Raw genomic sequence first — 15018 nt, 5'->3', positions numbered from 1 at the left:
ACGACGTGGATGGAACTGGAGGTGTTATGCTGAGTGAAATAAGTCAATCAGAGAAAGACATGTATCATATGACCTCACTGATATGAGGAATTCTTAATCTCAGGAAACAAACGGAGGGTTGCTGGAGTGGTGGTGAGTGGGAGGAATGGGGTGGCTGGGTGTTAGACATTGGGGAGAGTATGTGCTATGGTGAGCGCTGTGAAGTGTGCAAGACTGTTGAATCACAGACCTGTACCTCTGAAGCAAATAATACATTATATGTTTAAAAAAAAAAAAAAAAGAAGAAGATAGCAGGAGGGGAAGAATGAAGGGGAGGAAATCGGATGGGAAGACGAACCATGAGAGACGATGGACTCTGAAAAACAAACTGAGGGTTCTAGAGGGGAGGGGGGTGGGAGGATGGGTTAGCCTGGTGATGGGTATTAAAGAGGGCATGTATTGAATGGAGCACTGGGTGTTATACGCAAACAGTGAATCATGGAACACTACATCAAAAACTAATGATGTAATGTATGGCGATTAACTTAACATAAAAAAAATCTAGCCCTCTATTCTTAACATCTTTTCTTTTAAAAGTTCCTGATAACTTAAATTCAATAAAAATTGTACAAGAGGGCTGCCTGGCTGGCTCAATCGGAAGAGCACGCAACTTTTGATCTCGGAGTCATTAGTTCAAGCCCCTTGTTGGGTGTGGAGATTACTAAAAAAACAAAAAACAAAACACTTTTTTTTTTAAAGATTTTTTATTTATTTATTTTTGCGAGGGAGAGCGCGTGCGCACACCAGAGAGCAAGCTTGAGCAGGGGGGAGGGGCGAAGGGAGAAGCAGACTCCCTGCTGAGCAGGGAGCCCAAAGCAGGGCTCAATCCCAGAACCCTGGGATCAGGAACCGAGCCACCTAGGCACCCAAAAATAAACTTTAAATAAAGGGGGGTGGGAAAGAAAAATCGTAAAAGAGCATCTTCAACAGAACATCAGTTCTGTGAGGACAGGCTCTTTTTTTCCTTTTAAACCTTCCTCTAGGTTTTTTTGGGGGTGGGTAATGCTCACTGCCTAGAACAGTGTTTATGCAAGACAGACTCTCAATAAGCAATTGACTGAGTAACTTAATCACATTTTGAGGGGATAGTCCTATAACCTTCAGATCTCTATCAACTTTTAATTGATCCAAATAGGGGGAAAGTATTTTAAGAAATCAGACATGCTGGGGCACCTGGGTGGCTCAGTTGGTTAAGCATCTGACTTTGGCTCAGGTCATGATCTCAGGGGTCCTGGGATCAAGCTCCGGTTGGGCTCCCCACTCAGTAGGGAGTCTGCTTCCCCTCTCTCTCTGCCCCGCCTGCCCCTCCCGTAGCTTGTCCTCTCTCTCTCAAATGAATAAATAAAGTCTTTTTGAAAAAAAAAAAGTAAGACATGCCAAGAATATTAATATGTATGTATAATCCCACATAAGTAGAACTCAAGGAATGTGGTAAAGAATGAGGGGAGTGGACTTGTGTATTGACTAAGGATATTGTAAAGAATAGCATCTCCATTCCAAACTGGGATTCACCTGATCCATAATGAATTCAAGGAAGTGGATACATACTCCCTGACTCTAGACTTTTTTTTTTTTAAGATTTTACTCACTTATTTGAAAGAGAGAGAGCATGAGAGAGGGGAGGGTCAGAGGGAGAACCAGACTCCCCGCTGAGCAGGGAGCCCGATGCAGGACTCGATCCCAGGACTCCAGATCATGACCTGAGTCAAGGCAGTCGCTTGACCAACTGCACCATTCAGGTGCCCTGACTTCTAGACTCTTAAGCAAGATACAAACAAATGAAACAATTAGAAAGTATGTAAATACTGAGACATTAAACTATGTAACACATGGTGTACACCTTTCAGAGGGGGGAAAATCAGTGGAAGGTGGGAAGAAACTTGAGAGAAAAAGTGGTGATTTCAGGACGCCTGGATGGCTCAGTCAGTAGAGCATAAGCCTCTTGGTCTCAGGGTCGTGAGTTCGAGCCTCATGTTGGGTATAGAGATGACTTAAAAAAAAAGAAAAAGTGGTATTTTATCTTGCCACAAAGGAAAAAGCAAGATTTAGATGGGTGGGAAGAAAGCAAAAGAGCATACAAAAGAATATGAGCAAAATCTCAAAGGCAGAAATGAATACAGGTACTTGTGAAATTCAATTAAAAAACCACCTCAACAGAGATGTGTCACTTCAAAACAGTGAGAAGGAAGCTGGATGCAAGGGTAAATAAAACAGGCTTGAGTCAGGGCAAGCTAAGAAACTGGGCAGAACAGTTTGGGTTTTATGCCATAGGAAACAGCCATTTCAGAGTCCTAGGCAGATGAACGAAACAAAGTAGAAGAACTTGAGAGGAATTTAGGGGTGGGCACAGCTCCCTTCCTAAACCCATCCCAACATTTGCTCTGCTTACCTCTACAGGCAGTCTAACTGACTTGTTGAAAGCACTTGGGGTCCACTGCTTAGAGATACTGACTTTAACATTGCTAAAAGTTTTTCTTGATGCGTGGAGCAACGAATAACTGCAAAAGAGAAAAGAAATACGACTGAATGAATAGCAAAGAAAACGGCATTCAATAAAATTTCAGATATAGTCCCATTTGTTTTATTCAACTTTAGAATTCTTCTCTTAAAAAAAAAAAAGGAAAAGTACTGCTTTATGAGAACTATCAATTGAACAGTCTCTGCCAAGCAAAAGAAAAAATTAATTACTCTTCTTCATTATGAGCCCCTGTGTTCACTCATAACTTACCCCTCCACCTAGAAGATAGACGCATGACTGATCCCAACCCACTCTAAATCATGGTGGCAGTTCTGTAAAGAATTTGAAGTCTTTAACAACCGTTGGCCCCTTGATGCATTAGCCATTAAGTAGCTTTCTCTGGAGTCCTGTCTTTTCCTCCCATTGGTGTCTCCTCTCACCCCTCAAAAATGGATATCCCTAACATAAGCATCCAAAATTACCTATCAACTCTTACACAGAGAGCCATTTCCTAGTTTCTGCCTTAAAACAAACAAATAAATCACATCATTTGTGGTGACTTCAATAAAGATTAATAACAAACAAAATCTGCCCAGAAGAAATAATCAAAATAGCTGAGTCTCAGGGTTATAAATAACATGGCTCCTAAAACCAAACAGCCTGATTTATGGCATCTATGGACCACCAAAGAGAGCCACTGAGGGCCACAGAATCATAAATATGGATGATCCTTCAGTCAGGCTAACACTCGGGATCTCACAGGAGTTTCTAGAGCTCCTCACAATTGTCTCATACCATCTTTACTGCTCAAGGATGCACAGGGCACTCCCTGAATATTCGCACCCTTTGTTCTGAAGCTCCTGGTTTTAATCGTATATTAAACCAGGGTTTCTCAACCATGGCACTAGTGACATTTTGGGCCCCCCAAATTCTCTATTGTGGAAGGCTAACCTGTGCGTTGTAGGATCTACAGGAGCGACCCTGGTCTCTACCCACTGCAAGTGGCACCCTTTTGGTGACAACCAAAAATGCCTCCAGACATTGCCAAACATGGGCAAAATGGTCCTTGAAAACTACTTAGAGGTACCAGAAATCACAGCAGAAAGAATAACCAGCCTATTTCATAAGCCCATGCCAATCACCACACTAAACACTTGCTGTGCCAATAACTAGCTCCCTCAAACAAACAAAACCAAAAAACCCAAGGGCACAGTTTGAGCAACGAACATACCTGAAGAAGGTGAGCAGGAACACAACAACATGATGATGGCTGAACCGGGAGAACAGAGTTCCTCTTTGAAAAATATTTGGCCAGGCCATAGTCTTCTGACCTTCCTCCTCACTTCTGACCTTAAAGTTTGGATAGTGAATTATTTACATCATTTCTTCTTTCTGGAAAGGCAAAATGCATTATCAACATTACTTAAAATAGGCAGTCTATCCAAAAACTGAATTATGTAGACTTATAATAGTCAGTATATTATCAGACCTTGAAAAAAATCACATGGGCTAGCTGACACCAGAAAACTGACACCAGATAATTGTGTTTATAACAAGTCCCTAAAAAGAAAAATAATTTTTTTTACGATTTTTATTTATTCATTGAGACACAGAGAGAGAGAGGGAGAGAGAGAGGGAGAGAGAGAGAAAGAGAGCACGAGCAGGGGGAGAGGCAGAGGGAGAGGGAGAAGCAGGCTCCCTGCTGAGTCAGGATCCGGATGTGGGGCTCGATCCCAGGACCCTGGGATCATGACCTGAGCCAAAGGCAGAGGCTTAACCATCTGAGCCACCCAGGCGCCCCAAAGGAAAAATTCTTGACAAAAGATTACATCCTAATAGAAAGAATTCTAACTGAACCATGAAAGACTGTGGACTCTGAGAAACAAACTGAGGGTTCTAGAGGGGAGGGGGGTGGGGGGATGGGTTAGCTTCGTGATGGGTATTAAAGAGGGCATGTATTGGGGCACCTGGGTGGCTCAGTCGTTAAGCGTCTGCCTTTGGCTCAGGTCGTGATCCCAGGGTCCTGGGATCGAGCCCCGCATCAGGCTCTCTGCTTGGTGGGAAGCCTGCTTCTCCCTTTCCCACTGTTCTCTCTTGCTTGCTGTATCTCTCTGTCAAATAAACAAATAAAATCTTTAAAAAATAAAAATAAAAAAAAATAAAGAGGGCACGTATTGAATGGAGCACTGGGTGTTATATGCAATGAATCTTGGAACACTACATCAAAAAAAATAATTAAAAAAAAAAGAACTCTCATACAAACTGATAAGAAAATCACTAATTCAGGGGTGCCTGGCTGGTTCAATCAGAAGAACATACGACTCTTGATTTCGGAGTTGTGAGTTCCAGCCCCATGCTGGGTGTAGAGACTACTTAAAAATAAAATCTTTTCCTTTTTAAGATTTTATTTATGAGACAGAGAGAGTGAGTGAGAGAGAGAGAGCATAAGCGGGGTGGGGGGCAGAGGGAGAGGAATAAGCAGACTCTCCACTGAGCAGGGAGATTGATGCGGGCCTTGATCTGACTGAACCACCCAGGTGCACACCTTAAAAATAAAATCTTAAAAAAAAGAAAAGAAAAGAAAAGAAAAGGGCGCCTGGGTGGCTCAGTCGTTGGGCGTCTGCCTTCGGCTCGGGTCATGATCCCAGGCTCCTGGGATCGAGCCCCACATCAATCTCCCTGCTCTGCAGGGAGCCTGCTTCTCCCTCTCCCACTCCCCCTGCTTGTGTTCCCTCTCTCGCTGTGTCTCTCTCTGTCAAATAAATAAACAAAATCTTTAAAAAAAGAAAACACTAATTCTGACAGAAAAATGAGGAAAGGAAATGAACAGGAAATTCAGAAAAAATGAAATGGCTATTAAGCTTATCAAAAGCTCCAATCTTACCAGTAACACAAGAAATGCTAAGTAAGCAAGAAAACGTTTGCATAGTTAAAAAAGATGTGCCCAATGTAGTTCAAGGTCTAATGACTCCTGAACTCTCATATGCTGCCGAGGGCGGTGAAACACAGTATTAGAGGAAGATAATCAACCATGTTCATCAAGAGCCTTTGACACAAAAATTCAATTTCCAGGGATCTACTCCTAAAGAAATACAAGATGCATTCAGGTCTATAAACAAAGGTAGTTTTCATAATGTGTCAAAGGAGCTTTTTTATATTAAAAAAATGAACTTTGTAATGTTCATCATCATTAGCCATCAGGGAAATCCAAATCAAAACCACACTGAGATACCACCTTACACCAGTTAGAATGGCAAAAATGGACAGGGAAAGAAACAACAAATGTTGGAGAGGTTGTGGAGAAAGGGGAACCCTCTTACACTGTTGGTGGGAATGCAAGTTGGTACAGCCACTTTGGAAAACCGTGTGGAGGTGCCTCAAAAATTTAAAAATAGAGCTACCCTATGACCCAGCAATTGCACTACTGGTTTACCCCAAAGACACAGATGTAGTGAAAAGAAGGGCCATATGCACCCCAATGTTCATAGCAGCAATGTCCACAATAGCCAAACTGTGGAAAGAGCCGAGATGCCCTTCAACAGATGAATGGATAAAGATGTGGTCCATATATACAATGGAATATTACTCAGCCATCAGAAAAGATGAATACCCAACTTTTACATCAACATGGATGGGACTGGAGGAGATTATGCTAAGTGAAATAAGTCAAGCAGAGAAAGTCAATTATCATATGGTTTCACTTATTTGTGGAACATAAGGAATAACATGGAGGACATTAGGAGAAGAAAGGGAAAAATGGGGGGGGAATTGGAGGGAGAGATGAACCATGAGAGACTATGGACCTGAGAAACAAACAGGGTTTTAGAGGAGAGGGGGGAGGGGGGATTGGTTAGCCAGGTGATGGGTATTAAGGAGGGCACGTACTGCATGGAGCATTGGGTGTTATACGAAAACAATGGATCATGGATCACTACATCAAAAACTAATGATGTATTGTATGGTGACTAACATAACATAATAAAATTAAAAACTACAAAAAAAAAAAATGAACTTTGTGTCAGTCATAAGGAAATGGGGAAAGAGGCAAGGCCACTCCCATCTGTCTGTCTCCACTACTTCCCTTCACTGCTCCTTGGTCCTCTCTGAACTCTGCACCATGCTCTGACAAAGTAAGCATCTAAACATAATGCCTCCAGTTATTCGTCTGCAGAAACAACCTAAACGTGCAATTAAAAGGGGAATGATTAAATGAATTATGGTAGAGCCATATGGCTGAATATTTTATAATCATGTGACATGATGAATTAAAGCTTTTTAATGACATGAGAAAATGTCACGTAAAAACAGTAAAAAATGGGGCACCTGGCTGGCTCAGTCAGGAGAGCATAGGATTCTTGATGTCGGGGTCATGAGTTCAAGACCCACGTTGGGCGTAGATTACTTACAAAAAAAAAAAAAAGAGATGACTTATAATCAACTCAACACTATGTTTACATAATATTTACAAATAAATAAGGAATGCACTAGTTCTCTCTGGCAGAAGCATTATGGGTAACTTTAATTTTCTATATCCTTTCCTAAAAATTTTACAATAAAGGTATATATTACTTCTACAATCAGAAGGGAAAACATCCACAGCATTGGAAAAGTCCTATAATTTACCTGCATATTAGGAAAAAAATAAATTAAATTAACAAAACGACCTGTATGCTACATACTACAGTAGTCCAGGTATAGACAAACTCCAGAACGCCCAGTACTGAAATTGACAAGTCACAGGGCTTTGCTTTCAAGGCTGTGCTCCTTGTAACTGTTGTTACATTCATGTTTCCACTAGCCATGCTTGGTGGATGTAGCCAAACCTTACCAGCTGCCATGAGGCCATTCCTGAAACTTTTGTATAAAAGGTACAAAGTTGAGGGCGCCTGGGTGGCTCAGTCGTTAAGCGTCTGCCTTCAGCTCGGGTCATGATCCCAGGGTCCTGGGATCGAGTCCCACATCGGGCTCCCCGCTCTGCGGGAAGCCTGCTTCTCCCTCTCCCATTCCCCCTGCTTGTGTTCCTGCTCTTGCTGTGTCTCTCTCTGTCAAAAAAATAAATAAAATCTTTAAAAATAAATAAAAATAAATAAAAAATAAAAGGTACAAAGTTGAGGTGGTTAAAATTATATAAACATTACAGCTGTTTCACTTACTGGCTATAAGCCCTTGGACAAGCCAATCTTTTTTTTTTTTAATATTTTATTTATTTGAAAGAGAGAGAGAGCACAAGCAGGGGGAGCGGCAGAGGGAGAGGGAGAAACAGGCTCCCCGCTGAGCAGGGGGCCCAATGCAGGGCCCGATCCCAGGACCCTGAGATCATGACCTGAGCTGAAGGCAGATGCTCAACCATCTGAGCCACCCAGGTGCCCCTGGACAAGCCAATCTTTATGAATCACAGATGGTCATCTATAAAATGGCCTATCTGTTCTGAGGGTTAGGAGACTAAAATAAACAATATATGTAAGGTATTAAGATAATTATTTTAGCCACTGACCTGCCCAGGATTAATCAATCCCACATTGGTAGAATGTAGCTATTTCATTTCATCTTTCTGCCTGAAAAATGTTCACAAAATAATAAGCCAAGTAGGATTTTTAAAAATTCCACTTACAAGATGTAACAAATAAACTTTGTAATTCCAGAAAGTTACAAACCGGAGAGCTATTAGTGTCACTGCTAAATTTACCTCCATCCCCTAAATTAAACATGAGACCCCAGTGGAACAACTCAGAGTTTTATGTAAATTGTAATTCTATGAATTGAACACATTCACACCTCGAAACAGAGTACTGAGTACTTCAGAAAAGGATATGATTTATGAAGTTCAGTAACTTATCAGGTAAAATAATAATTCCAAAAATGTACACTCTACCAGATTGGGATTACATTGCTTTGACAATAATGGTTGTGTATTTCAAGGTTGTACAGTTACATTAATAACTTTACATGACTACTGAGCTGTTTGAGACCATCTGGATTTCATTTCTAAATAAACCACTTTTTCCTTAGCTACAGTGATAGCAGAGAAAGGGCTTAGTAAGTACACCGGGAAAATGGTTTTAAATATTCACCTGCTGTCGGCAGAATGCCATTTAAAATGAATACTATTATAGCATCTGGTCTTAAGTAATTACAGTAATTAACAATAATAATAATAATACCTTGCACTTATATTCCCTACATCACAGAAGTAATTTCTAATCATCTGTGAGCTCTGCGACCCTGGGGAAGTGCTGAGAGTTTCTGCCAAGTCTGAATCCACCAAGCACATCCTACTTTCTGAAGACCATTTTCTTTCCTGCTCTAAATACAGACAGAACAAACCTAACATTTTTCAAGTGTATGTAAATCCTGTTAAAATTAATAAAACCAAAATTCATTTAAGTATTTCTAAATTCATAGTAGCTTGCCATCTAGTATTTTCTCAATTAATGGATACTGAATATACAACTATCATATGAGAACAAGAATTAGCTTTTAAAAACAAAACTTATTGGGGCGCCTGGGTGGCTCAGTTGGTTAAGCGACTGCCTTCAGCTCAGGTCATGATCCCAGGGTCCTGGGATCGAGTCCCGCATCGGGCTCCCTGCTCTGCGGGGAGCCTGCTTCTCCCTCTCCCACTCCCCCTGCTTGTGTTCCCTCTCTTGCTGTGTCTCTCTCTGTCAAATAAATAAATAAAATCTTTAAAAAAAAAAAAAAAACTTATTAAAAATAAGATCCTTGGGGCACCAGGGTGGCTCAGTCGTTAAGCATCTGCCTTCGGCTCAGGTCATGATCCCAGGGTCCTGGGACGGAGCCCCACCATCGGGCTCCCTGCCCAACGGAGGGTCTGCTTCTCCCTCTCCCACTGTCCCTGCTTGTGTTCCCTCTCTCACTATGTATCTCTCTGTCAAATAAATAAAATATTTTTTAAATAAATAAAAAAATAAAAATAAGATTCTCCCCATCAAAAAGGATCCAAACCACTGAGCCATGTTCTACTTTTCAAAACAAGCTGATAATCATTAACTCATCTGATTCATAATGAAGCTTTTTTGAGTCCTAGAAGATCTCCCATACAAGGTATTTTCCAGGATGGAACACTCCACATTGCGTGATCAATGTTACATAAAAGATGGCTTCACATGTAACATGTCCAGATAGAAGGCAATCTCCCCTTTATAAAACAATGCCTTGGAATATAAAGCATACCAAAACTGCCACTTTCTACAGATATTCAGAGACCATTCCAACCCCACATCAGTAAGATTTCAGGTTGTTGTGTATTAGGAACACCGTGGGAGACACCGACTAGAAAGTGGACGGGGTGGAAGGCTGGCAGGAAAGGAGATGGCACACATAAAGCATCTCGCCCCCCATGTCCATGTCACCTGACCCAATCTTCACCCCACAACCTTCTTATCTTGCTCTCTGGAAATCTAGATATGCAGTGAATGAACTTCTCCACATGGTCACCCTCCTCTGAGAGTTCTTTGCCTCAGACTCCTGCCTTCCCCCAGATGACCTGCCCCCTCTGAGGTCTCTCAAGAGAGCTGTCTTTCTTCTCACGGTCACTCTTCCTCCTCACAAGACCCCAGCTTCTCTGAACTCAGGCTGGCGTCGGGGGGGGGGGACCTCTACCGCCCGCTGCCCCACTGTCTTGTCACCTCCTGACCTCCCAGCACTCCGCTCTCACTGCAGACAGCCCCTTGCCTCACTTTCCTTCCGCCACCGCTTCCGTCCCAGCGCAACAGCCAGGTGGCTCAACTCTCCATCCCCTGTCCTCTTCACCACCCATCTTTTCCTCTGCCCCACGTCGAAAACCCACTCTGCCCCACATCGAAAACCCGGTCCAGTACCTACAAGACCTCCCCAACCTAGACTGCAAACACCCTACATTCTTTCCCTCTCCCACTTCCCACTCAACGGTCATCTTGCCTCAGCAAGGCGCCCAATTTGGTCACCTCACCACTTTCCCATTATGCATTACCCTCCTCTTGTCCTCATTTCCTTCTTTACTTAGAATCTAACCAACTCCCTTGGGGGCCCTTTTTTTTTTTTTTTTTTTTTGCTTGCCTCTGTCCTTCCCTGCACCCAAGGAGTTGGAGTTTTGCCTGAGAAAAATCACATAAGCAGGCCGATTTCACTTTTTAGATTCAAAACCACAAACCTCAAAGAACATGCAACACTGCCCAGCATGTCTACACTTTCCTAATTATTTTGCTTCCTCAACCTCTAAGACAACAACTTCACACTTCACTCTTTAAAGTCCCGGCATCCTTCTCTCTCCTTCACCTGGTACAATGGCTTTCTGCCAATGACCCCCCAGAACTAGGGCTCTAATGTGGACCCTCCAGAGCTCCCAACAGTACAGCCAACCGTCCACTTGATATGCTGCCATGGATCTGAAGCAAGATTCTTCGTTTCCTCCCTCCAGACCTATTCCTCCCCCAATATTCCCCACCTCATAAATGACACCACCATTCCTCCAAGTTGCCCAAGGTAACCAGGACTTATCCTTCACTTTTCCTTTTCTCTCTCAGCTTCCACATCCATCCCACTTCTAATTAGCTCCCAAAATACATCCCAAATCTATCCACCTCTCTCCATCCACACTGCCACCACAAAGATTAACCACCCATATCTCCACCAAGCCTACCCCAACAGCCTTCTGCAGGCTTTCACTATTTCTACATCTACCCTGCCCCGAACTCATTCTCCACACATCAGCCAGAAATAGACCTTTTTTTTTTTTTAAGATTTTATTTATTTGAGGGGTGCCTGGGTGGCTCAGTCGTTAGGCGTCTGCCTCCGGCTCAGGCCATGATCCCAGGGTCCTGGGATCAAGCCCTATATTGGGCTCCTTGCTCAGCAGGGAGTCTGCTTCTCCCTCTCCCCCCTCTTGTGCTCTCTCTCTCTCTCAAATAAATAAAATCTTAAAAAAAAAAAAAAAAAAGAAAGAAACTCTTTGCCATGGCCTTCAAAGCCTGAATACCCCAGTCCTCCACAGTAAAATAGGAAGGTTAAGGTGGGGGAGAGCTATGGAGTTGACAGCTGTGGTTGGCAAAAGGAGGCTAGGAATGAAGAAGGGGACTGCCTGAGGCAATGCTTTTTGAGAGATTGGGTTTTTTTTTTAATTGTTTTATTGATTTTCAATAGGTTATACATGCCTAAGGCAGAAAAATCAAAAGACATCAAAGGGTACATACAGTGATGTCTCCCTCTGTGATCTCATCACCCTGTGTTCCTAAATCCTCACAGAATCTATGCCTGTGCATACACTCCAGGTAGAGCCCCTCATACACATCCACAAAAGAGCCTATCACACGCACTATTCTGCACCTTTTTCTTTTTTTTTCTTTCAAAGATTTTATTTATTTATTTGACAGAGAGAAAGAGAAAGCACAAGTAGGGGGAGTGGGAGAGGGAGCAGACTCCCCACTGAGCAGGGAGCCCAAAACAGGGCTGGATCCCAGGACCCTGGGATCATGACCCAAGCCAAAGGCAGATGCTCAACCAACTGAGCCACCCAGGCGCCACTTTCTTTCCTTCACTTATCAGAAGTTAGAGATCTGTCCTTACCCACACCTAGAGAGTTACCCCATTCCAATCTCCTACCAGACATCTGTGTGGTTCCCAAGCCTTTGGCAGGATGGAGCCAGCCATACTATGACACAGTGAGGAGCTAGCCCGTTTCCTTCCTCCTCTTTGCCCACCTTCCTCCCCACCCTCGCCAGTACCACTCTCTCGCTCACGGCAACCACCCCACACCTAATTCTTTTCTTGTCCCTGAGCCCTTTCTTGCTTTTGCCTTTGCATTTGCTGTTCCACTGCCTGAAATGCTTCTCTCCTGGTTCTTTGCAAATGGCTTGCTCTTTCCTTTTCTTGGCTCATCCTCAAGTCATCTCCCTCAGTGTGTGCCCTGACGGCCCTATCTACAATGCTTGGGGCACTCAGTGACCTCTTTCATCTCTGTCTCTGTTTCTTCCCTTCATAGCATTGCTCCCAATCGAACTACTCTGGTTTAACTGTTTACATGTGGATTGTTCATCTGTAAGCTCCCCAAGAGCAGTGGCCTCATCTCTCTTAAGTCCATGGCTATTATCTCCAGCACCTAGCAGAGCATTCAGAACCATCAATAAAGATTTTGTGAATGAATTAGTTCTTTTGCCATAACCAACACCGTACACTTTCTTTCTTTTTTTTTTTTTAAGATTTTATTTATTTATTTGAGAAACAGAGACACAGTGAGAGAGGGAACACAAGCAGGGGGAGCGGGAGAAGGAGAAGCAGGCCTCCCACGGAGCAGGGAGCCCGACGTGGGGCTCGATCCCAGGACCCCGGGATCATGACCCGAGCTGAAGGCAGACGCCCAACGACTGAGCCACCCAGGCGCCCCAACACCGTATACTTTCAAAGTGCCAGGCACTGTGCTAGGTACTTGCCCTGAACTACTGCATTTAGGTTCTCACATCTTAGAGATGAGAAAACAGATTTTACAAAGCAATATCTCTTTACAGATGAAGCAAGCATTCAAACCCAGACCTGACCCTAGTCTCTATACTATACTGTGTAAGAAAAAAGGTTAAAATATCCTAAGTCGAGTAAAACATAGTAATCAGAAATATCTCACTGGAGGCTTAGAGGTATAAATTCAGAACGGAAAACAAAACACCCACACCTTACTAGTAATAGTGTTACTCAAGGAGTAGGACATTAAATGGGCAATGACTTCACTTGTCAGACTTCAGTTTTTACATTTGCAAAGTAAAAAGATTATGTGTACTGAAATATAAAAAGGCAGCTGGAAGAGTATTAAATGCACAGTTGAGTTGAGCTATTTTGACAGTATTGTGTATGTTGTAATTTAGCACCTCAATGCTTGACACTTAGGCAAATATCCTTTTCATCCCACATTATCTCATTTGATGCCGTTTACTTGTACCACCTGAACCCTTCTACTCAAAACTGAAGTCTTCTGTAATTTTTCTCTCTTCTTAAATTGTTGCATTACCAGAGATGTAAAGTACTTAGCACTTACCTGTAAAATTATCCTGTCTTATTCCAGGGTTCCTAAAACTACATTCTTCCTACCTATTTTAAACATATTCCAAAGACAAGGAGGTTTCAAGATACAAATCTTTCCCTCCTGGGGCACTTGGCTGGTTCAGGTGGAGCATGCAACCCTCGATCTAGGGGTCTGGGTTTAAGCCCCACACTGGGGGATAGATGGTACTTAAAAAAAAAAAATCTGGGTGGCTCAGTGGGTTAAGCATCTGCCTTCAGCTCAGGTCATGATCCCAGGGTCCTCCGATGGAGCCCTGCATCTGGCCCCCTGCTCAGCAGGGTGTCTGCTTCTCCCCATCCCTCTGCATCTCCCCCTGCTCATGCTCTTGCGCGTGCTCTCTCAGATAAATCAATAAAATCTTTAAAAAAAAAAAAAAGTTAACGGAAGAACGATGCTAGGTGAAGCCACGTGTGGCCCACAGAGGCATTAAAGTTAGAGTTGTAACCACAGACCCTCCACTTAAAGTCTCTGAGCCTCAATTCCCTTATTTAAGAATTAATTTTGAGATAATTTCAGAAAGTTCCTAGTACAGAGCCTGGCACACAGTAAGCATCCAACAAATGGCAAAGAATTCAGCACCAAGACACTGAAGAAAGGTGGCAATTAAGATTCAGGTTTCGTTCACCCGGGACGAAACATACTCTTCTCCCTATAAACATTCAGTAATAAGTTACTATGAGATCACCTACAATCTTACATTTCAGGAAACACCACAAACCCTGCGGACACATTCCCATTATCCCCTGCCAAAAGTGAGAATAAACAGACCCCATTCTGCAAATAAGATTACCGAGGGAACGACGAATAAGTAATTTGACGGAATTCCTTGACTGAGGCCACAGTAGTTGCCAGAACACAAAACTCAGTTATTCCATTAAGACCCCTCTAACCCCTCCGGCCTCAGTGCATCACCTTTTCCAAAAGCCTGCCTTCCCACCCAACTGAAAAGCGCCCCCTCGCCGGTCTGAACGACAGCCCCGCTGCTGGACAAGAGCCCTCGTGGCGCGGCCCGGCCCCGACTCCTCCCCAGGGCCCTCCGCGATCCTCCCGCTCTCCTGCCGCTGCGGTCCTCGCCGGCCCCGCCCGGCTCCGCACACGGGGCACCGAGGAGCCGGGCCCGGGGCGGAGGGGAGCGCCGGCCGCTGCCTCCAGCCCACGGCGCCACACCCACCGGCCGCCACCCGCCGCATCTCCGCGTCGTCGCCCCCAGTCCCGTGGAAGCCCCCGCGGACCGTCCCCGCGGGCGGCGCCCCCACTCCTCACCCCAAACCGGGCTCCGGCCCCTTCTCGGTCGGACCCCACGCGCCGCGGCTGGCGCACCCGAGACGCGCCGTCGTGGCCGTGCTGCGGCCCACCGCCCGCTCGCTCCGCTCCGCTGCCCTCAGCCCCTCGCCCGTACCGCCACCTCACCCGCGGCTCGGCGGCCAGGGTTTCCGGACGCTCACGTGACCCGCCCTTCCCCGAGGCATGCTGG

General features: G+C 44.2%; 1 protein-coding gene across 7 annotated transcripts in view; it reads right to left on the bottom strand.

Annotated features, from left to right (window-relative positions):
• The window catches only part of SLC37A3 (solute carrier family 37 member 3), a 48431-nt gene extending 33444 nt beyond the window's left edge, over nucleotides 1-14987 (bottom strand). For 3 of the 7 annotated variants that reach the window (XM_064574889.1, XM_045864185.2, XM_064574888.1), the window contains exons 1-3: nucleotides 14808-14987; nucleotides 3729-3889; nucleotides 2429-2537 (exon numbers count right to left, since the gene is read on the bottom strand). In XM_064574889.1, coding sequence (XP_064430959.1) covers nucleotides 2429-2537; nucleotides 3729-3817 — 198 coding nt within the window. In that variant the 5' untranslated portion in view covers nucleotides 3818-3889; nucleotides 14808-14987. Of the gene's footprint in view, nucleotides 1-2428; nucleotides 2538-3728; nucleotides 3890-4464; nucleotides 4609-7991; nucleotides 8053-14807 lie in introns of all 7 variants that reach the window. The other 4 variants (XM_064574887.1, XM_064574886.1, XM_045864183.3 and 1 more) reach the window with 4 other exon arrangements.
• Between the last annotated feature and the right edge of the window lie 31 nt (nucleotides 14988-15018).

Source organism: Mirounga angustirostris, unplaced genomic scaffold (genome assembly GCF_029215605.1).
Source record: "Mirounga angustirostris isolate CCGP_5_RB_7025 unplaced genomic scaffold, mMirAng1.0.hap1 SCAF_12, whole genome shotgun sequence".
In the NCBI taxonomy this organism is placed as follows: Eukaryota; Metazoa; Chordata; class Mammalia; order Carnivora; family Phocidae; genus Mirounga; species Mirounga angustirostris.
The sequence above is the reverse complement of the archived record's forward strand: the minus strand, read 5'-3'. Positions and strand labels throughout refer to the sequence as shown.